This window comes from Bos mutus, chromosome 5 (assembly GCF_027580195.1).
Source record: "Bos mutus isolate GX-2022 chromosome 5, NWIPB_WYAK_1.1, whole genome shotgun sequence".
In the NCBI taxonomy this organism is placed as follows: domain Eukaryota; kingdom Metazoa; phylum Chordata; class Mammalia; order Artiodactyla; family Bovidae; genus Bos; species Bos mutus.
Genome location: NC_091621.1, coordinates 70,803,425 through 70,830,975, shown reverse-complemented (window position 1 = coordinate 70,830,975; position 27,551 = coordinate 70,803,425). Strand labels below are relative to the sequence as shown.

Genomic DNA, 27,551 nt, shown 5'->3' with positions numbered 1-27,551 from the left:
CCCTCCTGAGATTGTTGATACTGGAGCTAAGGCTATTCTGCACTATCTGGATATGTTTCACTTACAATATTCATGGTTGCTATTATAGGTGTTCATCATCTATTTATATTATGATGAGAACACCATCGTTACTGGGAATTAAAAAGTGAGCTCTCTTTTTGCTCACTATGTTTAGAAACAAATCTATTTGCAGTCCAGAATAGTCATCCATTTTTGCAACTCAAATCTTTGTTCATCATTTTATAACTGTATTCTAGGGGCCTCAGAGAGCCATCATATAACTGCAGATGAGGAAAAAAAAAAACCCAACCCAACAGCTTATTTTAGATATTTGGAAACTCATAAAGTTAGAGCTGCTTCAGTAACTGTTCATCCTGTTTGTGTGTTAAGCTCTGTGCCCACTTGACTTTATCCTCAAGGATCACTGCAAGTCAGCAGTTGGGATCTCAGAACTTGATGAAGTTACTAGATGGATGTTTTGATGGGCAGTGCATGGTGTGGGGTATGTGGTGGGAAGGGTCTGAACCTGAAGTGAGCCCGATAAGTGATATACTTATCTGTTGCAAAATGGTTACCATGATAGTGATGGCTAATACCTGAATGTCCTCATATAATTGCCATTTCTTTTTTGTGGTGAGAATGTTTAAGATCTACTCTCTTAGCAACTTTCAAGTACATAACACAGTATTGTTAACTATTATCAGTATTCTATACATTAGATCCCCAGGACTTACTTGTCTTACGGCTGGAGGTTTCTATCCTTTGATCTATATCTCCCTTTCCCCCGATTCCCATCTTCTGGTAAAGTGAAGTGAAAGTGCAAGTCACTCAGTTGTGTCTGACTCTTTGTGACCCCGTGGACTATACTATCCATGGAATTCTCAAGGCCAGAACACTGGAGCAGGTAGACATTCCCTTCTCCAGGGGATCTTCCCAACCCAGAGATTGAACCTGGGTCTCCCTGATTGCAGGTAGATTCTTTATCAGCTGAGCCACCAGGGAAGCAACTAGCATTCTAATTAGTGTTTTGGTGAGTTCAGCTTTTTTAGAATCCACATATAAGTGATATGATAGATATTTGTCTTTCTCTGAGTTATTTTACTTAGTGTAATACCTTCATGGTCCATCGATGTTGTTGCAAATGGCAGGATTTCCTTCTTTCTCATGGCTGAGTAGTATGTATTCCACTCTGTGTGTGTGTGTGTGTGTGTGTGTGTGTGTGACTTCCCAAGTGGCACTAGTGAGAAAGAACCTGCCTGACAATGCAAGAGATGTAAGAGATGCAGATCTCTGGGTTGGAAAGATCCCCTGGAGGAGGGCATGGCAACCCATTTCAGTATTCTTGCCTGAAGAATCCCATGGACGGAGGAGCCTAGTGGGCTACAGTCCATACGGTCGTAGAGTTAGACATGACTGAAGTGACCTACTGTGTATATATATATCACATTTTTATCCATTAGTCCACAAACGGACACTTAGATTGTTTTCATATTTTGGCTCTTTCAAATAATGTTGTGATAAACATGGAATGCAGATACCTCTTGAAATCTTGCTTTCATTTCCTTTGATAATACATCCAGAAGAAGAACTTCTGGATCATATAGTAGTTCTGTTTTCAATTTTTTGAGGTAACTTCATACTGTTTTTCACAGTGTCTGCACCAGTTTACATTCCCACCAGGAGCGCAGGAGGGTTCTCTTTTCTCCACATCCTTGTGAACACCTGGGTCTTATCTTTGGGTGACCTGAGTACCAGCTCTGTTACTTCTCGATCTTGTACTCAGGGACCAACTATGTTCCCTATTTGTGCCTCAATGTCTTCTTTAAAATGGAGATATTCTTCTACCACTATGCTGAGTGAAGATCAAATGAGATGAAATACTTCTGTGATGTATGCTGTGCTACTGTCTAATGTATCATATCGACATGATATTGATCTTACTATCACTCCCCAAATCCAAACTGCACCAGAGGAGTTATATTGTTGATTAATTTCAAAGTCATTTCCAGCCCCTATATCCTCTAGTTCCTCACACAGAGCTAACTTCTTCCTGTGATTCAAAAGCTCTTACATTGGGTCCTTCTTACTTTTTCTGCTCAAAGTAAGCTGGAATGCATTCTTCAGGCACAGATTTGTGCAGTCACTTTAATTTCCATAAAGATGTAGAGAAGAAGGAATTTTCTAGTTTAACGACAATAAAGTAGGTTTTCAAAATCTTAGGCTTGTATTAACAAAATATTGGTGGTGTAATTCCATTTCTAGCAAAAGCAGAGAGAGGTGGTTGGGATTTTTTTTTTATGAAGAAGAATAGCAAAAGTAATGTTATATTGAACTATAGGAATTTAATTACCCCATTCCACAAATGTAGTTTTCAAATAAAGGAGTCAAAAGATTTTCCAGAGCTATTCTTCTGAACAGTGATATAAAAACCCAGAACACATTTAGTAGATGTAAAATGCATTACTGTACATTATGATCCATGGTGAAAGAAAGCATAATAAGAAACGTGACATGAGACTGAACACATGGTGATTAAAAGTCTCTGCTCCCTTTGTAGAAATATTGTAATTGGCTTAGAATTTTATATATTTGTCACTGTGAGAGTGGGCATTTCTGGAACATTTCTGATGGGTGGATTTCATCCTGGGGAGAAGGCTCCCAGAAAATGGAAATACTATCATTTGAGGGCGGAGTAGGTGTCACATAAGAACTGCCAGGAGGCTGGGAAGGAATAAATCACCACGGGGCCGTCATCCTTCTTTAAACAGTCTTAAAGTCTGTCCTTTACAGTGTCCATAAAACATCAAGAAAATTGCTAAGAAGGTAAACCCTAAGAATTCTCATCACAAGGAAAGCACTTTTTTCTTTTTGTTTTTTATTGTGTCTATATGAGATGGGGTCGCAAGGAGTCAGATAAGACTGAGCAACTTTCACATACATACGTACGTATGAGATGATAAATGAGATGCTAACTAACTTCTTATGGTAATCATTCACAATATATGTAAGTCAAACCATTTTGCTGTGCCCCTTAAATGTATACAGTGAAATATGTTGATTATGTCTCAATAAAACTGGAAAAAAAAAAAAAATTCCCTCAGCAATGAAGAGAAGGCAGGGTGAATTAGGGACTCCTCTATTGAGAAGTCTTTACAAAAACCTTTGTTTCTCTGTCTTATTATACAGGTGACACATATTCACTGTAGAAAATTTTAAAAAATGGATAAGCAAGGAAAATAATTTAAAGATCATTTGTAATATTACAGCAGCAATAACCAGTGTTAACAATTTGGTGTATAACCTCCTAGTTTTTCTGAAAAGTTATTTTGCCATGGCAAATAAGAACTTGGTAAAGGGGAGTCCTGGTTTTGGAAAAGGAAGCAGCAAGATGTTGATCCATTTATCAAACATTTGTGCTGTCAGGAGAGACTTTACCTTTTACATCAACAGAAGAAAAAATAAATTGGAAGTACTCTAGAAATATGGAGATTATGATTTTTCACTCAGGTAATTTGCAAAGTGTTTTAGTGAACATCAGATGCAGCTAATGAAAAAAGTTAGCACTTTTTAAAATAAGAAAATTGGTTTTCATATATCTTTTAAATGTCAGTCTTCAAAATTTGCATTATTCTTGTCCCCAAATTAGTGATTGCTACTTTTATCTAACCAATATTCTCCCCTCCTACTGTTCTTTTTTTTTTTTTTTTTTGATAAGATCATGAACATCTTTACCCAGAGCCCTTAATCTCAGATAATCATACAGGTAAGGAGGAAACGGAAATCTGGAATGAAATAGAGTGAACGCTCCTATATATGAGGGTTTTTCTTGAGCACTCTAGGGACTTGCTAGCAAGGCAGTATAGTGTAGTAGGTATTCAGACTGCAGGCTTCAAGGTCAAATTATGTGACTTCACATCTGGCTCTATCACTTACTGGTTGGATAACCTTGGATAAATTAGTTAGCCTCTCTGTGCCCTAGTTTCTTCAACATTAGAATGTGAATAGTAATACTATCAAGTCTTGTAGTGCTATTGGAGGTTCATAAGATAAGGCACTGCAGATGGTGACTGCAGCCAGGAAATTAAAGACGCTTACTCCTTGGAAGGAAAGGTATGACCAACCTAGATAGCATATTCAAAAGCAAAGACATTACTTTGCCAACAAAGGTCCGTCTACTCAAGGCTATGGTTTTTCCTGTGGTCATGTATGGATGTGAGAGTTGGACTGTGAAGAAGGCTGAGCGCCGAAGAATTGATGCTTTTGAACTGTGGTGTTGGAGAAGACTCTTGAGAGTCCCTTGGACTGCAAGGAGATCCAACCAGTCCATTCTGAAGGAGATCAGCCCTGGGATTTTTTTGGAAGGAATGATGCTAAAGCTGAAACTCCAGTACTTTGGCCACCTGATGCGAAGAGTTGACTCATTGGAAAAGACTCTGATGCTGGGAGGGATTGGAGGCAGGAGGAGAAGGGGACGACAGAGGATGAGATGGCTGGATGGCATCACTGACTCGATGGACGTGAGTCTGAGTGAACTCTGGGAGTTGGTGATGGACAGGAAGGCCTGGCGTGCTGTGATTCATGGGGTCGCAAAGAGTCGGACACAACTGAGCGACTGAACTGAACTGAACTGAAGATAAAGCATTGTAAAACTGTAGCTCTGCTTAGTACAGAGCTAGATATTCAATAAATACCAGCTAGAGTATTTGACAAATTGCACTCAAATTGCACTAGGTGGTCAAGTCAGTCAAACTCAAGTGCAGGGAAGACCCCTGGAGAGAACTGTGACTCTTCTGGTGATCTTGGTTAGTTCTCTAACTTTCAACTGAACTCAGGTTTTCCCTTCTGAAATGCAGGCTATGCAGTTTATATTACAAAGGGGTTGTAGATGGAGCGGCATGCTGCTTTGCAATGTAAGGTATTTTAACCATAAATAATAAAGGGAAGGCCTCCTCCAAATGATATCAAACTTCTCCCTGGAGATGGAAGAGTCCTCCTCAGAGTTAATAGCACACCTCCCCTGAGTGAGCATAGAGAAAGGCAAGTTGCAGGAAACAGCTGGGGAGAACAAATGAATAAATACTGTTTGTGCCAATGAGAGCACATGAAAGAATGAATTCCTGACTTAAACTTCTCAAGCAGATTAGGAGCGATGCTGTTCATTGGTACGTGCAGCACTCCCTTAATAGCTCAGTTCAGTTCAGTCATTTAGTCGTGTGTGACTCTTTGCGACCCCATGGGCTGTAGCAAGCCAGGCTTCCCTGTCCATCACCAACTCCCGGAGTTTCCTCAAACTCACGTCCATCGAGTTGGTGATGCCATCCAACCATCTCATCCTCTGTTGTCCCCTTCTCCTCCTGCCTTCAATCTTTCCCAACATCAGGGTCTTTTCAAATGAGTCAGCTCTGGCCAAAGTATTGGAGTTTCAGCTTCAGCATCAGTCCTTCCAATGAAAATTCAGGACTGATTTCCTTTAGGATGGACTGGTTGTATCTCCTTGCAGCCCAAGGGACTCTCAAAAGTCTTCTCCAACACCGCAGTTCAAAAGCATCAATTCTTCGGTGCTCAGTGAGAGTCTAACTCTCACATCCATACATGAACACTGGAAAAACCATAGCTTTGACTAGATGGACCTTTGTTGGCAAAGTAATGTCTCTGATTTTTAATATGCTGTCTAGGTTGGTCATAACTTTTCTTCCAAGGAGCAAGTGCCTTTTAATTTCATGGCTTCAGTCACCATTTGCAGTGATTTTCAAGCCCCCCAAAATAAAGTCTCTCACTGTTTCCATTGTTTGCCCATCTATTTGCCATGAAGTAATGGGACTGGATGCCATGATCTTAGTTTTCTGAATTTTGAGTTTTAAGGCAACCTTTTCACTCTCCTCTTTCACTTTCATCAAGAGGCTCTTTAGTTCTTCTTTGCTTTCTGCCATAAGGGTGGTGTCATCTACATATCTGAAGTTATTGATATTTCTTCTGGCAATCTTGATTCCAGCTTGTGCTTCTTCCAGCCCAGCATTTCTCATGATGTACTCTGCATAGAAGTTAAATAAGCAGGGTGACAATATACAGTCTTGATGTACTCCTTTCCCAATTTGGAACCAGTCTGTTATTCCATGTCCAGTTCTAACTGTTGCTTCTTGACCTGCATACAGATTTCTCAGGAGGCAGGTCAGGTGGTCTGGTAGTCCCATCTCTTTCAGAATTTTCCACAGTTTGTTGTGATCCACACAGTCAAAGGCTTTGGCATAGTCAATAAAGCAGAAGTAGATGTTTTTCTGGAACTCTCTTGCTTTTTCTATGATCCAGCAGATGATGGCAATTTGATCTCTGGATCCTCTGCCTTTACTAAATTCAGCTTGAACATCTGGAAGTTCACAGTTCATGTATCGCTGAAGCCTGGCTTAGAGAATTTTGAGCATTACTTTACTAGCGTGTGAGATGAGTGCAGTTGTGCAGTAGTTTTAACATCCTTTGGCATTGCCTTTCTTTGGGACTGGAATGAAAACTGACCTTTTCCAGTCCTGTGGCCACTGCTGAGTTTTCCAAATTCACTGGCATATTGGGTGCAGCACTTTCACAGCATCATCTTTTAGGATTTGAAATAGCTCAACTGGAATTCCGTCACCTCCACTAGCTTTGGTTTATAGTGATGTTTCCTAAGGCTCACTGGCTCTAGGTGAGTGATCACACCATTGTGATTATCTGGGTCATGAAGATCTTTTTTGTATAGTTCTTCTGTATATTCTTGCCACCTGTTCTTAATATCTTCTGCTTCTGTTAGGTCCATACAGTTTCTGCCCATCTTTGTATGAAATATTCCCTTGGTATCTCTAATTTTATTGAAGAGATCTCTAGTCTTTCCCATTCTGTTGTTTTCCTCTATTTCTTTGCATTGATCACTGAGGAAGGCTTTCTTATCTCTCCTTGCTATTCTTTGGAACTCTGCATTCAAATGGGTATACCTTTCCTTTTCTCCTTTGCCTTTCACGTCTTTTCTTTTCTCAGCTATTTGTAAGGCCTCCTCAGACAACCATTTTGCCTTGTTGCATTTCTTTTTCTTGGGGGTGATCTTGATCATTGCCTCCTGTACAATGTTACGAACCTCTGGCCATAGTTCTTCAGGCACTCTGTCTATCAGATCTAATCCCTTCAATCTATTTGTCACTTCCACTGTAAGGGATTTGATTTAGATCTTACCTGAATGGTCTAGTGGTTTTCCCCACTTTCATCAATTTCCGTCTGAATTTGGCAATAAGGAGTTCACGGTCTGAGCCATAGTCTGCTCCTTGTCTTGTTTTTGCTGACTGTATAGAGCTTCTCCATCTTTGGCTGCAAAGATTGTAATCAATCTGATTTCAGTATTGACCATCTGGTGATGTCCATGTGTAGACCCTTTTCTTGTGTTGTTGGAAGAGGATGTTTGCTATGTCCAGTGCGTTCTCTTGGCAAAATTTTGTTAGCCTTTGCCTTGCTTCATTCTGTACTCTTGGCAAAATTTTGTTAGCCTTTGCCTTGCTTCATTCTGTACTCCAAGGCCAAATTTGCCTGTTACTCTAAGTGTTTCTTGACTTCCTACTTTTGCATTCCAGTCCCCTATAATGAAAAGGACATCTTTTTTGGGTGTTAGTTCTAGAAGGTCTTGTAGGTCTTCATAGAACCATTCAACTTTAGGTTCTTCAGCATTACTGGTTGGGGCATAGACTTGGATTACTGTGATATTGAATGGTTTGACTTGGAAATGAACAGAGATCATTCTGTCGTGTTTGAGATTGCATCCAATTTATTGCTTTCTTAATAACTCAAGAAAGCAATAAATTTGAGGTTTCTAATCTTGACTGCTCCCTCCTTGAGTTCAAGTTCCTGAGAATTTAAGCCAGGTGTTTTCAGTTTGGCTGTAAGGAGGCTGTATTAACATAAAAGTATGCCAGGAAGCCTTTGGAAGAATTCCAAAAGGTGTTTGCTCTAGTTTTGATGCATTTTGGATGTGTCTCCATACTTATACACAGAGAGCCTATGTTAGTGTCTAACTAGCAAGACTCATTCGGAGAAGGCAATGGCAACTCACTCCAGTACTCTTGCCTGGAGGATCCCATGGATGGAGGAGCCTGGTAGGCTGCAGTCCATGGGGTCTCTACTAGTTGGACGCGACTGAGCGACTTCACTTTCACTTTTCACTTTCATGCATTGGAGAAGGAAATGGCAACCCACTCCAGCGTTTTTGCCTGGAGAATCCCAGGGACTGCAGAGCTGGGTGGGCTGCCGTCTATGGGGTCACAGAGTCGGATACGACTGAAGTGACTTAGCAGCAGCAGCAGCAGCAGCAGCAAGACTCATTAGAAAAGAGCCTGATGCTGGGAAAGACTGAAGACAGGAGGAGAAGGGGACGACAGAGGATGAGATGGTTGGATGGCATCACTGACTCAATGGACAGGAGTTTGAGCAAGCTCCGGGAGATGGTGAAGGACAGGGAGGCCTGGTGTGCTGCAGTCCTGGGTTGCAGAGTCGGACACGACTAAGCGACTGAACAACAAAAAAGCAAGGCTTTAAAATTCTATGTAATAAAACCAGGGAAGTTACCTTTAAATGACATACTGTATAAATGTTTAGCTCTCACAAACACTTTTTTGGGGGCTGTTTACCTTTTCCTCTCTCAACTCTAATTAAGAAGAGTTCCTCAAGGCTGTAACTGGCTAGGAAAGGGGCACTGGACTCTGCTTCTTTGCAAAGATGTTTAGCAAAGGGATGACCTTGCTGCATTGCTACTACGTATCTTTTCCATAGCTCTGATAGAATCAACTGGGCCCATTCACATACTCATTCAGTGAATGAGCATCTACTACATGTCGAGCATCAGGAATTCAACTGTAAAACAGGCAGCCACGGCCCTGTTTCTTGTGGCCTTACAGTCTACTGAGGGATACAGATAAAGATTTGAATATAACAAGGGCAAAGATAGGGAAAGGAAGGTGCTTGGATCAGGTTCGGGAAGGGGAATGGATGATCAGAAGTGGTTTTCTGAGGAAGACTTTTTTAGCAGTCTAATTGTTATTTTTTAATTTGCTGTGATATATGCTTAGACAGAATAGATGTTAACACTTCAAGGAACTTTTGCTTCTCAACAGGCTATCTTCATACTGCAGAGCTCCTTAGACTGGGTTTCAGGAACTGTTGACCTGTAGTTAAATCTGCTGTCACCTATCCAGAGGGGAATCAGAGACCTGTAGAATCAGAATCTGTAGAATCAGAGTCCTGGGACAAGGGAGGAGTCAATGTGAGTATGACTATGGTCTTAATAACCTCAGAGCAGGGAGCCTTCACCTAAACTTAAACTCTTCATTGATTTAGCATTTGACATGCATTTATTCATTTGAGTCTCAGTAGCACTTTGAGACAGATGGGAGTCATATTACCTGCTAGCACATTTCCTGGTATTCCCATGTTGCTATAGACACAATCGGTGCCCAATAACAATTTCGCAAGGAAAGGAGTCCCCATTTGTAAATGAGACTGAGACAAGGGAAATGACTCGTCCAAGATCATACATTACAGTAATGGCAGAGGCTGAGCTACAGGACTTTCTGTGTCCTGATCTGTCCAGCCCACTTCTCAGGAGTTTAGGATGTCAAGGCAAGGTGTGACTGGCTGAGACAGCAGAGACATGTGCCTGGTGTCCTGGAGGCAAGTTATTGGTACAGAAGGGGGATTTGGGCTCTTTAAATCGTGCTCCTCTCTAACGGGGTTACAAGTCAGAGTCTTCTGGTTAATGTCAATGGGAAAAAATATAGTCTACACCTTGATGAAGCTTTAAAAAATGCCCTGCGTTTTCACTTCAGAGGCCATCACATGGACATCCAGATTGCCAGCTGCTCTTGAAGGGACCAGTGCCTCTGGCTGTCGGACTGTCTTTATCCAAGGACACACGTGGCCATACCTGAGTTGCTGTCCCCATTAGCTGGGGTACATGATCCTGAGTTGAGAAATGAAATTTCATTTCCAGTCACCTGCCTGTCCATCCTTTACTGGTCAGGGGAATGGAGAGAGAAGAGAAAGATGGATATTCTAGGCAGCAGCAAACATGCCAGTTCTCTTGGTAGCCAGAGCCAAAGGATAAGTTTGGTTCAATAGCTTGTCATGCGGCACCAAAGTATTTCAGGTCACGCTTTCTTTACTGTCTCATGAATTCTCATTCAGTTCAGTTCAGTTCAGTCGCTCAGTCGTGTCCAACTCTTTGCAACCCCATGAATCACAGCACGCCAGGCCTCCCTGTCCATCACCAACTCCCAGAGTTCACCCAAACTCATGTGCATCGAGTCGGTGATGCCATCCAGCCATCTCATCCTCTGTTGTCCCCTTCTCCTCCTGCCCCCAATCCCTCCCAGCATCAGGGTCTTTTCCAATGAGTCAACTCTTCACATGAGGTGGCCAAAGTATTGAAGTTTCAGCCTCAGCATCAGTCCTTCCAATGAACACCCAGGACTGATCTCCTTTAGGATGGACTGGTTGGATCTCCTTGCAGTCCAAGGGACTCTCAAGAGTCTTCTCCAACACCACAATTCAAAAGCATCAATTCTTTGGCACTCAGCTTTCTTCACAGTCCAACTCTTACATCCATACATAACTACTGGAAAAACCATAGCCTTGACTAGATGGACCTTTGTTGGCAAAGTAATGTCTCTGCTTTTGAATGTTCTATCTAGGTTGGTCATAATTTTCCTTCCAAGGAGTAAGCGTCTTTTAATTTCTTGGCTGCAGTTACCATCTGCAGTGATTTTGGAGCCCCCCAAAAAATAAAGTCTGACACTGTTTCCCCATCTATTTGCCATGAAGTGATGGGACCGGATGCCATGATCTTAGTTTTCTGAATGTTGAGCTTTAAGCCAACTTTTTCACTCTCCTCTTTCAGTTTCATCAAGAGGCTTTTGAGTTCCTCTTCAGTTTGTGCCATAAGGGTGGTGTCATCTGCATATCTGAGGTTATTGATATTTCTCCTGGCAATCTTGATTCCAGCTTGTGTTTCTTCCAGCCCAGCATTTCTCATGATGTACTCTGCATGTAAGTTAAATAAGCAGGGTGACAATATACAGCCTTGACGTACTCCTTTTCCTATTTGGAACCAGTCTGTTGTTCCATGTCCAGTTCTAACTGTTGCTTCCTGACCTGCATACAGGTTTCTCAAGAGGCAGGTCCGGTGGTCTGGTAGTCCCATCTCTTTCAGAATTTTCCACAGTTTGTTGTGATCCACACAGTCAAAGGCTTTGGCATAGTCGGTGAAGCAGAAGTAGATGTTTTTCTGGAACTCTTATGCTTTTTCGATGATCCTTTAGCAAATCTATTTTGTGCCCATCAAAAAACGCATCTGTAGCCAGATTGCTGTAGTTTAAAGCGATACAATGTAGTATTTGGTTTGGGGCTTTGTAATATCATTTTTTAACATAAACATGATATATTTTATTTCCAGCGCAGCCTGTCTTGTCGTAGTCTCGGCTCTCTGGAGCTTAGCTGTAGTGCTGTTGTTCCTTGGCAAGACTCAAAAGCCTGGGCTTCCTGACATGGCCGGTTTCTAGTGTGTGCTCCTACAGGCTCCTGACACGTCTATCACGTGCTCCTTGACTGACGCGAGACCCAGTGCAAGCCAGGCCAGGATATCTGTAGGCAAGCTGGACGGGCATCCATCTTTCCAGGAACCCACCAAGCTCATGGTCACAAAGGTGACATAAGCGTCATCTCTAGGGCCTGCAGTCACCAAGAACAGAGGTGAACAGTGTGGTATAGTACCAACAACGTGGGCAGCGGGGATCAGGCACAACTAATTCCAACCCAGTTCTGTCACCCCTGAACTTGCCAGGTAACTCCACCTGTTTTCCCATGTATAAAGTGGGGGGATTTAGCTCTGGTTGTTGCTCAGTTCTGTCACTCAGTCGTGCCCAACTCTGCGACCCCACAGATGGACTGCAGCATGCCAGGCTTCCCTGTCCTTCACCATCCCCCAGAGTTTGCTCAAACTCATGTCTGTTGAGTTGATGATGCCATCCAGCCATCTCATCCTCTGTCGTCCCCTTCTCCTCCTGCCCTCAATCTTTCCCAGCATCAGGGTCTTTTCCAGTGAGTCAGCTCTTTGCATCAGGTGGCCAAAGTGTCGGAGCTTCAGTTTCAGCATCTGTCCTTCCAGTGAATTAGCAGTGGTACATAGTAAGAGTTCAGTAAATGTTATTCATTTATTTTTCTCCATTTTACAGACAAGAAACCTAAGACTCAGAGAGGCTACATAACTTTCCTAAAGTCAAGGAAATGGCAGAGCCTGCCTTTGAACTTGGTCTTCCGCTCCAAAGTTAAACCCTCAGGCCACCCTGTCACGTTACTGTCACGTTGCCTGCCTCTGCGGGTTGTGGTGAGCACCGTGTGATGCGTTTAGTATGGTGGTAGGGTGTGGGCCACGAGGGTGGCGGTGATTGTTATTAGAGGTAGGGGAGCTCACCTAAGCTGAAATTCTACTTAGGGGTTCAGTTACCTATAGACCTTCATTGTGGCAGGGACCCCAATTCATAGGTAAATCTTTTCAACCCCATTTGCACATAGAGATGGTTAGTGTCGACTCTGAGTGTGAGAGATGATGATGATCGTGGTGTTGGTTAGTGACTGGAAAAGAAACATGACTTCATTAATAAAAACTTAATAGGACAGCTCAGTGCAACGGGGTGGTGAAAATGGCTCTCCCCACTCAATGTACTTTTCTCTTCAGTTTTCAGACACATAATCATTTCCCAAGATCCTTGGCCTTGCCTGGAAAGAAATAGGTGAGAAAATGCCAGCTCTCTAGTCCTGATGTCTGGGAGGGTGTTGCTTTTCATAACACAGGGATAAAAATAAAATGACCCTTTAAAGGTGGTGGTGACTACCCTCGGGTTACTTGGGAGGCAGTAAAAAGCTTATTCTTCCTACAAGCATCTGAGAGCCTATCTTAGAATCGCCGCATCTTGGGAGAATGTGTGATCTGAAGCAGAACATTCCAGGGCATGCAGAAGGATGTATGGCTGAAAACGTGCTCATCAGTCTTCTTCTCCTTCAAGGAGCTCAGAGTTGCTTAGGTTATAAAAGGCAGTTCTTGGGCACCTCCAAACCTATAGCTTTTGCTTAAGTAGGTCTTCCGTGCACAGTAGATTAAGCACATAACGTAATGGAGTGTTGATCCTACACCTGGTATGAAGTGGTGGGTGTGTGGGTGTTTGTGTCCTCAGAGTGAAGTTTAGCCGTTTCAAGGTAGCTGGTTATATAGCAGCGCTTCCCAGGTGGCTCAGTGATGAAGAATATGCCTGCCAGTGCAGGAGACATAAGAGACACTAGCTCGATCCCTGGGTCAAGAAGATCCCCTGGAGAAGGAAATGACAGCCCACTGCAGTATTCTTGCCTGGGAAATCCCATGGACAGAGAAGCCTAGCAGGCTATGGTCTGTGGGGTCACAAAGAGTTGGAGATGAGTGAGCCACTGAGCATGAATGCACAGTTATATAGTAAGTTCAAAAAAGGGTCATTTGGAAAAAAGATGGAATTGCCCTAAAAGAAGAGAGCCAAACTCTGTGGATCACTTTGTTTTGGAGATGGTTCACTGAGGCTCATGCAGTAATCTAGGGTCCAAGCAGTAATACTGAATGTAAGACCAGCTTTTCGTTTGTGAACCCAAAGACCTGAAGGTTCAGAAGACACCAAAAAGGAGCCTATTTGTATTCCTCACGCCCTTTTCAAAGTGAAAGTGAAGTCGCTCAGTCGTGCCCGACTCTTTGCGACCTCATGGATAGTAGCCTGCACCAAGCTCCTCCATCCATGGGATTTTCAAGGCAAGAGTACTGGAGTGGGTTGCCATTACTTTCTCCAGGGAATCTTCCCAACCCAGGGAACGAGCCCAGGTCTCTCACATTGTAGACAGATGCGTTACCGTCTGAGCCACCAGGGAAGTCCGACCCTTTCAAAGTGCTACAGAATTTTGTAAAACAGATCAGATGGATGATCATCTCACAAATTCATCTCCAGAAGAAAATAGTGTCTGTCTGATCTCGTGTGTTATTGGCTGGTCAGTGAAGGTGCAGGCAGGGGTGCTGATAGAAGTTCCTCATGGGTGCTCAGGGTACTTCAGGGGCTGGATTGAGCACAGACCCCTCCACACTCTGACCAAGCACAGTTAGTGTTTTTCTTGGCTTCTTTGCAGTTGGCTGCTGCTACTGCTGCTAAGTCCCTTCAGTCGTGTCTGACTCTGTGTGACCCCATAGATGGCAGCCCACCAGGCTCCCCCGTCCCTGGGATTCTCCAGGCAAGAACACTGGAGTGGGTTGCCATTTCCTTCTCCAATGCATGAAAGTGAAAAGTGAAAGTGAAAGTGAAGTTGCTCAGTTGTGTCTGACTCTCAGCAACCCCATGGACTGCAGCCTACCAGGCTTCTCTGTCCATGGGATTTTCCAGGCAAGAGTACTGGAATGGGGTGCCATCGCCTTCTCCATTCCAGTTGGCTACAGTCTTAGAAACAGCAAACTGAAAAGCTTTCCACTCAGATGTTAGAATCAGTGAATTTTCAGAATTGTTCCTAGTCATGACAGAGGCCAGAAGCCACATAGCTACAGGACTGTTCAGCTTCCAGAAGGAGACACCTGCCTGCATGCCAGGTCCTGAAGGCCCCCTCCTTCCTTACTGGCTCGGAGGACCCTCGGCTTTTGGTGAATGAGGTGTAGTGAGAGGTCAAGGGACCGATGCATTTCTGAAGGTATATGTTAAAAATGATTCGATGGCTACAGTCGTGGGATTTTCATCTTTTCAAAGAGTCTGTAATGTTGGAAAGGGTGCTGAGGGGAGTACTTACTGATCTGGGAGATCGGTGGACCTGGTTGGCTTAGCCTGCTGGGAAATTCTTCTCCATTCACTGTTTCCTCCCTGCCTTCAGTATTTGCCGGGTACCCGCTACATGTCAGGTCGGGGGCAGGAGACCAGCCATGAAACAGCAGCAACGGCAAACACAAGGCAGACTAGCCTTGACCCGAGTCTGGAGGAGGGAGCGGCAGCAAGACTGGAAGTTTCTGTCTAGCTCTGTAAGCGCATCTTCTTCTGGCAGACCAGCAGGAAGTAGGCAGAGAGGCTGAGCATGACGAGAGCATCCCTGGCAGAGGGAGGGCGGTCTTCTAAGGCTTAGGTGGGAAGCTGGAAAGAGCACATCCATCCACGCAGCTGCAAACAGTTTTGGGGGCCCGGAGTGGTAGCAGGGTGGGCGGCAAGGAGGGAGGGCAGGCTGCAGATGAGGCTGCAGGAGGCAGGGGCCCTAAGTCCTTGAGGGTCTTTTCTTCTGTCTTTATTTGTTTGGGGCTGTGCTGGATCTTCTTGCTGGCTGGGCTTTCTTTGGTAGTGGCGTGTGGACTGCTCATCGTGGTGGCTTCTCCTATTGCAGAGCGTGGGTTCTGGGACACTCAGACTTCGGTAGTTGCAGTTCGAGGGCCCGGTAGTTGAGGTTGGTGGGCTCTGGGGCCTGGATGGTGTACTTGTGGCACAGGCGTGGGCTTAGTTGCCCCAAGGCATGTGGGATCTTAGTTTGCAGACCAGAATTGAACCCGTGTCCCCTGCATTGACAGGTGGATTCTTAACCACTGGACCACCGGAAGTCCCAAGGGTCTTTTATGCCATGTGAAGTATGACCTGTACACTAGGCTGGCAGGGACGGTGCTGGTTTGTAACTGGGTCACCACATGGCCCTTGGGACCTGATATTGAGCCCTGGGGGTGGAGCCTGTGGAGTGGATTCTGTTGGAGTTTAGGTGTGGACCCAGTGGCTCAGGTGGCCCAGATGTTGGGTGAATGCTTCTCACTCCTGTTAGTCCATGAGCAGGAGGCAGGGGATGAGAGATTAATTTTTTTCTCTCTCTAATTAAAAAATACCATTAAAAACTTGTAAGTGTAAAATGATACCAAGTCAGGTGGTATTTGAAGCTGAAAATGCTCTCAGATAAGCTGAACAAGGGGCCCTAAAACTGAAACGGTCAGAGGGCACGTAAACAAACCATCCATTTGTTCTTATAAGCAACCCGAAAGATAGAGGCAAGGGTAGTTAAACAGACAGAAAAATCTTGCTGAAGACAGTGCTGCTTGAAAATCGCCTGTGTCGATGTGGTTTTCAATAAAAGTTGTTTTCTGCTGATTTTTTTTAATCCTCCCTATGGATGTGCCTAGAGTTGACTCATTGGAAAAGGCTCTGATGCTGGGAGGGATTGGGGGCAAGAGGAGAAGGGGACGACAGAGGATGAGATGGCTGGATGGCATCACCGACTTGATGGACGTGAGTTTGAGTGAACTCCAGGAGTTGGTGATGGACAGGGAGGCCTGGCATGCTGCGATTCATGGGGTCGCAAAGAGTCCGACATGACTGAGCGACTGATCTGATATGATCTGATGGATGTGCCTCTTATATTTGATGATCAGTTTCCCACAAGGTTTGCCATAATATTTCCTCAGAGCATAGGTTTTTACATTCTAATTCATTCTGTGGCTGTTCTTAACCTAAGACAGGGTATGCTGGTTTCACAATTCAGGGTCACTGTTTTCTAGCTGACAAGACGATACTCAAATCCCAACCTTCCTCTTTTTCTCAACTTCTTTTTGTCTGTCTTGGTTTGAGGAGAACCACTGGCAAAAGAGGCAGTCTCCACTACTCCAGTGGAGCCTGTGAGCCGATCCTTTCCATAATCTGATTTACCTTTAACTTCCTGTTATTCACATTTCAGGTTCCCAAATATTACCCACCCCCAGGTCCTTGATGTTAATTGCTCTTTCAGCAGCTTCCTCTTTTCCTGAAGCTCATCTGAGATCCCATTTATCCTTCAAAGTCCAGCAGAAGCTTCACGTTCCTCGTCTTCTGAGACAGATAAGCCACGCTGCAGTTTCAAGACAGAAATTTGTGATGGCATTAAAACAGCAGAACTTTATTATTACTGTTGTTGCTTTTATTATATGTCTTGTCTACCTGTTTGTGTTGTACCTTTCTCAAGACCATATCTTTAACTACTTTTGTAATCTCGAGTAGAGCTCGACACAGTAGAACTGGGCAAATATAAATTAAAACAATGTATTAAGTTGTGCTCTGCTATAGTGGTTTTCATTTAGGGGCTTGTGGTAAAATATGAGTGTGGAGATCTAAGTATGGTTATAATCCTGCAGTCATCTGGATGACGATACTAGAATCTAGACAGCAGCTGGCCCCCAAATCTGTGAACACAGGGCGGAAGACTTTTTGCCAAAACACTCCTTTTACCAATGGGAGGCTTCGAAATGGGGTGTGGATGGCCTGTGGTTACAGAGTGGCTGTAGCCTGGGACTGCAAAAGACCAGTGTCTTCCAGCTCAAAGTGTCTAGCATTTCTTACACTTTTGTTTCACACAGGAGTAGCCCAGGGTCAGCTCATGAAGACTGCCAACCACCACTTCCCCCACTTTCTGCTTTTCTGAAGCTCAGTTCCAGAGATTGTGCCCAGCCAGGAACACTTACTCTGCAAACAAAGCCCGGGGGTAATAATCATTGCACCCTAGTGTGATTTGACTTTATATGTGACTCTTGGAGTGTTGACAGTTTAAGTGGTCAAAGAAAGTGCAATAAAAATGGATGTCTGGGAGTTTTCTACCTGTGACCTTTGACTGATGACCTGTGTGGGTCATCAGGGCAGCCCCTACTTTCGCTTTTGTTCCCCCTTGTGGATTTGTGCTGCCTTCATATGTCCATCTCAAAGCTTCCCCCTTATCTATCAAACCTCATTCCTGTCCCAATCCTATTATTATTTGCAGTTTATTCAAGATTAAGGGAATTTTGGCTATAGGTGTGCAGGTACTTGCTGCTTGTAGACTGAAATTCAATGTGGCTAAAATCCAAACTCTAGTAGCTGGCAACAAGTGGTAGAGGAGTGACTGGGACCTGGATCCTCTTCACTTTTTCAGCAGTTTTTCAAGTGTCTTCTTTGACATGCTAGTTATTCGATGGAAAGATGTTAGAGAAAGGGAGGCTGTGAAACACAGGGCTCTTTTTCTGTATTTTTATCTGCACTTACTGAGGTGCGGATGCCCTGAGAAGAGCATCTTTGTGTGGCCTTCCTTTCTGGGACTGATCTTTTTGTGATGACGTAGGTACCAAAGAGAATGATGCTCATCAGACTTGTGTGGGATCAGGGTACACTAGGTTCAAGCTTCATAGGTACTGAGACCTAATTTTCCAGATCATGAAGAAGTGGTAGTGAGGGGAAGGGTTGGGGGTCAGAGCTTGAAAGAGGGCTGGGGCAGCGTGGCTGGCCGGGGGCATTTGGAAAGTGTTCACAGGTGTTTATACCTGTTCTGGATGTGTCTCAGTATTTCAACAAGGACTGCTGTGCTAGTGTGGCGGACTGGTAGTGGTTCTGCATCTGTAAGTGCTCTTGTTGATGAGGAAAGAATGTGCGATCTGAAGTTAGGAAGCTGGAGCTTGACTCCTAGCTCTGCCAGCCGTGGGTTCAGGAATCTGGGAAGATTCCTGGATCACTGAGACTCAGCTTTCCCAAGGTAGCAGATTTGTAGCAAGATGACGTATGTGTGGACACATTGTTAAACTGGAGGTCCACTGGCTAAGTTTCCCTGTTATCTTTTTCTTTTTTAAAAATTTATCTTTAATTGGTGGATAATTGCTTTACAATGTTGTGTTGGCTTCTGCCATACAGAACGTGGATCAGCCATAAGGGTGCACATATCCTCTCCCTCCTGAGCCTCCCTCCCCTTCCCTCCTTCTCCCTCTCCCTCCCTCTCCCCAGGCTGTCACAGAGCACCGTGTTGTGCTCCCGTGTTACACAGTAGCTTCCTGTAGGCTATCTGTTTTACACATGAGGATGTATATGTTCTAATGCTGCTGTCTCAATTCATTCCACGCTCTTCTCCCGCTGTTACTGTCGTGATTGAACTCTGCTGTTAGGTGAAAACTTCAATTATGAAAGTGTTTAGGGTTGTTTATCCAAGCACCAAATATTGTGTTTTTGTGTCAGATCTGCATTTTGTATATTTTTCTTGTTCCCATCTCATGTCAGGGTGTGGACTTAGAAGCTACATATTTGAAGTTTATTTGAACTGTGTACTAGATATGGATAAATGGCATCTGAGTGAGGGCCTGAGGGATTCTTTTATATGTAAAGCAAATCAAATTTAGCACATAACTTTTTGTTATGTTTAGCACATCTCAGTTAGGGCTGTTTTAGACATTCTTTGCTTGCTTCTTATTTCTTGTCTGTCCTGTATATGCAGATGATGGAATTCCAGATGTGAAATGATGTATGTGATTACTTAGAAGTATGTGCTACCAGCTCAAAAAAAAGCCCCCAATTTTTAGTGAAGGTGGTAGAGAATATACGTCACTCACTTGGGCATTTATTTAACAATTTTTTGGCTGTGCTAGGTCTTCCTTACAGCGTGGACTTTTCTCTAGTTGCAGTGCACATGTTCTCACTGTGGTGACTTTTCTTGTGGCATGGGCTGTAGGTGCTTGGGGTTCAGTAGTTGTGGCTCCCTGGGCTTTAGAGTACAGGCTCAATAGTTGCCCAGCATGTGAGATCTTCCTGGACCAGGGATCGAACCTGTGTCCCCTGCATTGGCGGGGTCTTCACCATTGAGCTACCAGGGAAGCCCTCTCAAGCATTTATTAAATGATGTGTATAAACAAATTTCCTGAACAGAATGAAAGAAGTAAGATATTTGGGTATCTTCCTAGGACTTTGTGCACCATTTAAATCTAATTTAAGAATGCAGACTGAGTATCAGGAAGAGGTTATATAATTATTTCCAGGGATGCAGAGAGATGGGAAAGTAGGAGGCAAAAGAACTCTTCTAGAGAAAGATCAGAACAATAAATTTCTTTTTCATCAAGAGAGAAACGTGTGCATGCATGCTCAGTCATGTCTGACTCTTTGTGAGTCCATGGACTGTAGCATGCCAGGCTCCTCTGTCCATGGAATTTTCCAGGCAAGAATACCAGAATGGGTTGCCATTTCCTCCTCCAGGGGATCTTCTTGATCCAGGAAGTGTCTCTGGAACCTGCGCCTCTAGGGTCTCCTGAATCAGCAGGCAGATTCTTTACCACTGCACCACCTGGGAAGCCCCCTGAAAAAGGTGTACATCTCTTTAATCCCCTAAAGTAGGAAAGGCAACACACTCCAGTATTCTTGCTTGGAAAATTCCATGGACAGAGGAACGGTGGGCTACAGTCCATGGAGTCACAGAGTCAGAAACGACTGAGCTTGCACGGAAGTGCACTCTTTAATTGGAGCATGTGCCTTTGCGAGAGCTTCAGATGTCTAACACCAAACAAAAGAAGGGTATCACAGCATGTCCTTTCGTAAATCATCATGTGGGATCAGGGCTCTCCAGGTGGCTTTGTGGTAAGGAACCCATTTGCCAATGCAGAAAACACAGGAAGCATGGGTTTGATCCCTGGGTTGGGAAGGTCCCCTGGAGGAGGAAATGGAAATCCACTCCAGTATCCTTGCCTGGAAGATCCCATGAGCAGAGGAACCTGGCAGGCTGCAGTCCGTGGGGTCACAAAGAGTCAGGCATGGCCGAGTATGAGCACACACGTGTGTGGGATCAGGTGGGTTTTGCAGATGTGTTCAGTGTCAGTGGACTTTGCTCGTTCCTGGTCTCACTGCAGCTCTTAGAACATTTGCCAGAATCATGTCCTACCAGTCATGACCTGAAGATGGCAGCATTGGGTGACCTATCTCATATTCCAAAGCGCCTCGCTGCTAGCTCATCCCCTGGCTGCGTTTGGACTTCACACTGTCACTCAGATCCTCTTCTGCTTAATGACTGTGTGTGTAAATGACTCTGCTTTTCTTCTAGGGAAGAGGTCCGATCTATCTATCATTCTTGTTTTGGTTTTCAGTTAATGATTATGTGTAATTATATTCAAATAAAATATTTATAAATAATTACATATAATTAGTGGTATGTAAAACTTGAATTCATGAATGTCAGCTTTGATGAAAGGTACCCTTCAATTTGGGAGGTGTTAGTCTTAGTATTATTATTTGTTTCTGTTTAAAAGGCATTAGTGGCTAAGACTCTGCAATTCTGTCTTACACAGGAGTTCTTTTAGGGCTCAGTTTTTGTTTTTGTTTTTTTAATAATAGGTAGGATATTTATTTGGTAAGTCTCTAGGGAATATATTACAGATCCACATCTGGTGAGTGCTCTGAGGAAAACAAATTCTAGTTCCTTAAGTTTCAAGAAGCAATTAGCTACCCTTGAATTCTGAAGGGTCTCCAGGGGTAATCCAGTCCAACTCTAAATAGGCTTTGCCTTTAAAAAACAGGCAGGGGCTTCCCTCGTGGTCCAGCGGTTCAGACTGCACGCTTCCAATGCAGGGGAGCAGGTTCGATTCCTGGTAGGGGAACTAAGATCCCACGTGCTGCATGGCTTGGCCACAAAAAAGAAAAAAACCACCAGGCAGAAGACATGTGTCATTGCCCTCTCTTCCCCACTGGTGATGTGCTCAGGGTCTTCTGCATTTTGAGGTCTCCACCTAATGAATTTTGAGGTGTTAGAAACAGAAAGAGAAAAATTACCCTGAGCAAGTCCATAATTCAAATCTCAGCCTCAGGTACATTTTACCATTCCTCTTTATCTGTTAGCCACACATGGAGCTGCAAACGGAAAGCTATGTCAAAGCAAAAGGTCTAATTCTTCGGGGAGCAAAGGCTGCAGAAGCAGCATCTAGGCTCATTCCTTGCTCGAGGAGAGCAGGAAACCAGAGGGAAATGCAGTTAGGGAATGAGCAGATGGAACTGTGTAAGGTCAGAGTTTCTGGAAGGATTCCCAGATAAGGGATGGGGCCAGACAGCATTCTAAGCAACAAGGAGGAAGAAACCCAGTGGTTCTTTCCTCTGAGGCTACCCCAATTCTAGAAGCACAAGGACCAAAGACACACTGATAGATTTAGCTTAGAATTTTTAGGTGGGTTGATGCAGACCTTTCAATTCCTGCCTCATGCTAGGTTGGGATGCCAGGTCTGTGTGAAGGCCGTGTGCATGGTGCACCAGATTTTCTTGGGGGCTCTCTCAGTCTACTTTGGTTTAGATCATAATCATGACGATGGATTATGTATGCACTAATGTAGTGTACGGAAAATTAAAAATGCATGTTACAGGCTGACCTAAATGCTCCTGTAGCTGGCTCCACATTTTTATTTTGTTTTCACAAACTCTTCTGTAGTTAATGTTAAGACTCCAAGGATTTCACATCATGTGCTATAGATGCAACATAAATTAGAGAAATAAGCCAAAAACATAGTAAGAAGATGTCATGAGATTCTAGTTTTCCTGATTTAGCCTTTCTTTTCCCCATTTTTTTTTTCTCTAATTTTATTTTATTTTTAAACTTTACATAATTGTATTAGTTTTGCCAAATATCAAAATGAATCCGCCACAGGTATACATGTGTTCCCCATCCCGAACCCTCCTCCCTCCTCCCTCCCCATACCATCCCTCTGGGCCGTCCCAGTGCACCAGCCCCAAGCATCCAGCATCATGCATCGAATTCTAGTTTTCCTGATTTAGCCTTTCTTTTCCCCATTTTTTTTTTTTTCTGGTTGTAAGGGAAAATCATGCATCTATTAATCTTTACCTGGAAACTTTAAAATGTGACAGATGTTGAGCTCATAAAACACTGAGCTCTGGATCTCTTAAATATCACCATGTAGACTGATCCAGGATAAATCACTTCATCTCCTTAAACTTGAGTTTTCCTTTTGTTAAAGAGGCTGAACTTCCAGTCCTCCCATTCTATGACTGTATGATCACATCGCCATTGTGCCCAGGATTGTACAAAGATTTTTGAGGACTCACTTGAGGACTGTATTTTAACTATTCTTTCTCCTTTGCAATTGAAGTATATTTGACTTACAGTTTTATATTAGTTTCATGTATACAATTTAATAATTCAATGTTTCTATACGTTACAACATGATCATCACCATAAGTCTAATTACCATATGTCACCATACAAAGTTATTACAGTATTATTGACTGTATTTCCTATGCTGTACATTACATCCTTTTATCTTGATTCTTCTCATGACACATCTTAACGTCTCTTATTTTGGATGTTCTCCTGAGGCCTCTGTGACACTGACTTCTCCCAGCCTCCTGCTACCCCTGGCTGAAGTCAAGTTCTAAGTGGCTTACCACCCTTGTCTCTTGGCTACAACTGCCTTCCAACTAGTCTCTCTGCTTCCACTGCTGCCTCCCTACGGTCTATGCTTTACCCAGCACCAATATGATCTTTGGAAAAGGAAATCAGAACACATCTTTCTCCTGCCTCAGACCTTCCAATAGCTTCCTGACACCCTTGGAAATACAGATATATCTCTGCCTCAGGCCCTTTGCACTGGCTGTTTACTGGGAACACTCTTTCTCCTAGGTCTTTATACAAATGGCTTTTTCATGTCCTAAAGAAAGGGCCACTTGCAAGCAAGTTGCAGCTTAAACATGCCTCCTGCAGGGAGGCCTTCCCTGACCCTTCCATCTAAAACAGCCATATCCTCTGCTTGATATCTGATGTTACATGATTTTATGATTTATATAGCCAATTTCACCTGACATTATCCTCTAACATATTTTTAATATTTTATTTGTTTATTTATATTCTGCATTTGGTCTCAGTTACCTCATGTGAGGTCTTTGATGTGCGGCACGTGGATTCTCCAGTTGTGGTGAGTGGGCTCAATTGTTGCAGTGCATGGGCTTAGTTGCTCCACGTGGGATATTAGGTCCCCAACCAGGAATCGAACCATATCCCCTGAATTGCAAGGTGGATTCTTAACCACTGGACCATCAGGGAAGCCCCTGTATATTGCTTTTGTTTTCTTTGTCTCTCCCACGTGGCACACCTGCTTCATGGGATGGGGTAGTTTGTTCCCTTGTTCTCTGCTGGAGCAGAGTCTGGCATACGCGGGTTTGTAGGAGTGTTTGTAGAATAAGTAGATGAATGAATGGATGGATGTCATAGGCAGGAGACCTACAGCCCAGAGAGGTTGTGGTCACATAGCCAATTAGAAATGAGTATAAGACTCGGGTCTCCTCGTGTGTTTCCTTCCTTTAGATTCTGCTACCTTACAACAAGCCTAATGTACAAATAATTCAGTCACTATTTGTTTATTTATTCACCAACTATTTACTGAGCTCTTATCATGTTTCTGACACTATTCTACGCCAGTTGTTCTCAACCAGGAGCAATTTTGACCTTCTGGGAACATTTCTCAATCTCTAGAGACATTACTGGTTGTTACAAATGGGGTGGGGATGCTACTGACATCAGAGGACTACTGGGGACAGAGGCCAGGGACGCTGCTGAGCATCCTACAACGTGCAGAACAGCCCCCCAGAGCAAAGAGCTAGCTGTCCTAACGCGTCAGTCCTGCTGAGATTGGGAACCTCTGCTCTAGGTGGACAGACAGGGATACCGCTCTCATGGAGCTGATGACAAATAGTACATTTCATACACAAATGAAAATCCATGTAAAAAAGTGATGTGATTGAAAAGAAAGCTCAGTCAGAACAGGGTAAGGAGGAGGCTGGTAGGTGCTGTGGGTGGTGACGAGGTAGGAAGGGCTGTGATCTTAGCTTCTTGGGGAGATAAGTCAGGAAAGTAAGTTTTGCCTCCAGAGGTTCAGCACTGTGACCTGGAATGACCCATCCTTTAGGTGCCGTCCAGGGCTCCAGCATATTGGCCATTCAAGTTCAGAGGTCATCCACATGTAATAAAAATATAAAATGCTTGGGAACTAAGGGAGATCTTAACCTCTGAATAAAAACAGAGCGAACTGCCATAGGCTAGAAATAATTATGATTTTCTGCCCCCTTTCAGGGGGTTTAAATTCTCTTTCTCAGCACCTTCATCGCTCCATCATCAGTGATACAGGACAGCGTTAATTTGATGCATTTTTTAATTGCTCCTTGTCAGCCTCTCACTTTACTTTCAGAGCACAAATAATGTAACTTCAGCTCCTCTCAAAAGTGTGGTGAGTCATTTGGTTGTACAGAGATTTCTGTTTATCTAGGTTGATTTTTGTAGGAACTTAACAGAAGCAAGTGTAGATTTTAGTATCTTGGGGAAACTGTAGTAGCTGATGAAGTTAAAACATGGGTCAATGAAATGGTTCTTACAATATGTGTTTAACCTATATGTGTGTAAGTATGTGGGCTTCCTGGGTGGCTCAGTGGTAGAGAATCCGCCTGCCAGTGCAGGAGACATGGGTTTGATCCCTGGATAGGGAAGATCCTCTGGAGAAGGAAATGGCAGCCCACTCCAGTATTCTTGCCTGGGAAATTCCATGGACAGAGGAACCTGGTGGGCTACATTCCACACGGTCGCAAAGAGTCAGACACGACGGAAGTGATTTAGCATGCACACACACACACATATAAGTGTACACGTTGGCATCTGTTTAAGATTTTGCTAAGAAAATGGTAATTTGGTAGGCACACGCTTGTTTTCTTGGACTCTCCTGGCGTCTTCACCACAATTCTTTACCAAGCATTGGCACATAGTAAGAACTCAACAAATGTTTGCTAAATGAATAAACCAACTGTAAAAATCAGTTTGGGATTATTGAATTCCAAGTTATTTTTCTACATTTACACAGATTTATTTATGTTACTGAACCACAACTTAGTAAATATAGTAGCATATTCTTATGGCATTATCACTGTGACAGATTCATTTTTTATAAATCTGTTTTTAAAAAAATGTTTAAATCATTGCAAGGGATATGATTTGACTCATAGGGTTTCTGAATCTAGGAAAAATAAGACTCTTAGCAATTAACACTTTTCCCATATACCTTTAACCTGCTGCTGCTGCTAAGTCACTTCAGTCGTGTCCGACTCTGTGCGCCCCATAGACAGCAGCCCACCAGGTTCCACCGTCCCTGGGATTCTCCAGGCAAGAACACTGGAGTGGGTTGCCATTTCCTTCTCCAATGCATGAAGTGAAAAGTGAAAGGGAAGTCGCTCAGTCGTGTCCGACTCTTAGCGACCCCATGGACTGCAGCCCACCAGGCTCCTCTGTCCATGGGATTTTCCAGGCAAGAGTACTGGAGTGGGGTGCCATTGCCTTCTCCGACCTTTAACCTAGGGAGGGATTATTAGGCAAGAGAATAATGTCAATAAATCTTGATTCAAATGCATGTACACTGACAATGCTGAAGAAATTATGCACAGTGCACCATTTTATTTTGGGTGCCCTCTTATTTTACAGAAGAACTTGTTGCCCAGTTCACTGGATGTGTGTCCATTAAAAATTTTTTTTTGCAGTGCTATTTCTTCACGATTGAGTTTGGCCTTTGCAAACAAGAAGGGCAGCTGCGGGCATATGGTGCTGGACTGCTTTCCTCCATTGGAGAATTAAAGGTATGAAGCTGTGAGCAAAATATCCTTCCCAAGAAAACTGGTTCAAGGTCACAGAAAATATTGATTCATCTGTCTGAGCCTCTCTGCTCACAGATACCCCATAAATATTTAGTACAGAGGACTTGGCACCTCATATGTGGGTGCTGACCTAACTTTTTACACTTTTGAAAATGGGTCATGCCTTTCTGGGTTTGTGGTGTGACTCAAATGGATGAGCAGCCATGTGCCCGAATCAACAGGAATGACAAATGTATGTGCAGATGTTGGGTAACAAATGACTGGCCTAAATATGGGGCTGTAAAGTGTGCACTGAGCTGGCAGTGATCCTACTGATATAAAATTTCTTTGTAAGGGTGGCGTGGCTACTCTCAATTCTGTCACCCCCATGGCACCCATGGATTCCCTACCATCTACTTTCCAAAGGGGAATTTGAGCTTATTTTAGCTTCTTCACAATTGATGTAAATTAAAATATTTCTGGGCATTTACAATTAAAAAAAAAACACTTAAATGTACATGTGTTCAGAGAGGTATCTAACATGAGCAGTGATGCCTAATGGACGGTATGTATATATGTGTGTATATATATATATCTATATATATATTTTTTTTGCCTTAAAATACAGTATAATAATTTGTTCAGAAATGTTGAGGTCTGGGACATTCTGATCATTTAACTATTCTGGTTAATTAAGAATTTCTATCTGTATACCACTGGGGGATAGCAAGTTTTGATGAGTTTAGAATGCATTGTGATATCTAATCTGGAAATGGTACTGAAAATAATTTAATCTTTCTTCGATTACTCAGACTGAGGTCAGGATTATGGACAGTCCTAGGGTTTTTATTTTGAATATTGATATTCATTATCCTTACAGGATATTTATTATCCTGGGATTATATGTTTACTAGAGCTTTTCACATGTTTGTACTTTTGAAAGATGCAATTTAGCTGTAGCTTTATTGAGTCCACTCACTTTATGACTTCATTCAATTCTCAGATATTTGGCTGAGCACCTACTATGCACCATGTACTTGTGCCAGGCATTGAGGGTGCAAAGACAAATAGTCACGATGAAGAATAAGAGTATGAAGAAGTTAACAGCTCTCTCAAAAGACA

General features: G+C 43.3%; 1 protein-coding gene across 1 annotated transcript in view; it reads left to right on the top strand.

Moving 5' to 3' along the window:
• TPH2 (tryptophan hydroxylase 2) overlaps positions 1-27,551 on the top strand; it is a 106,746-nt gene that overhangs the window by 65,226 nt on the left and 13,969 nt on the right. Inside the window, exon 9 of the mRNA XM_005896788.3 lies at positions 26,337-26,432. Coding sequence (XP_005896850.2) covers positions 26,337-26,432 — 96 coding nt within the window. The remainder of the gene's footprint in view (positions 1-26,336; positions 26,433-27,551) is intronic.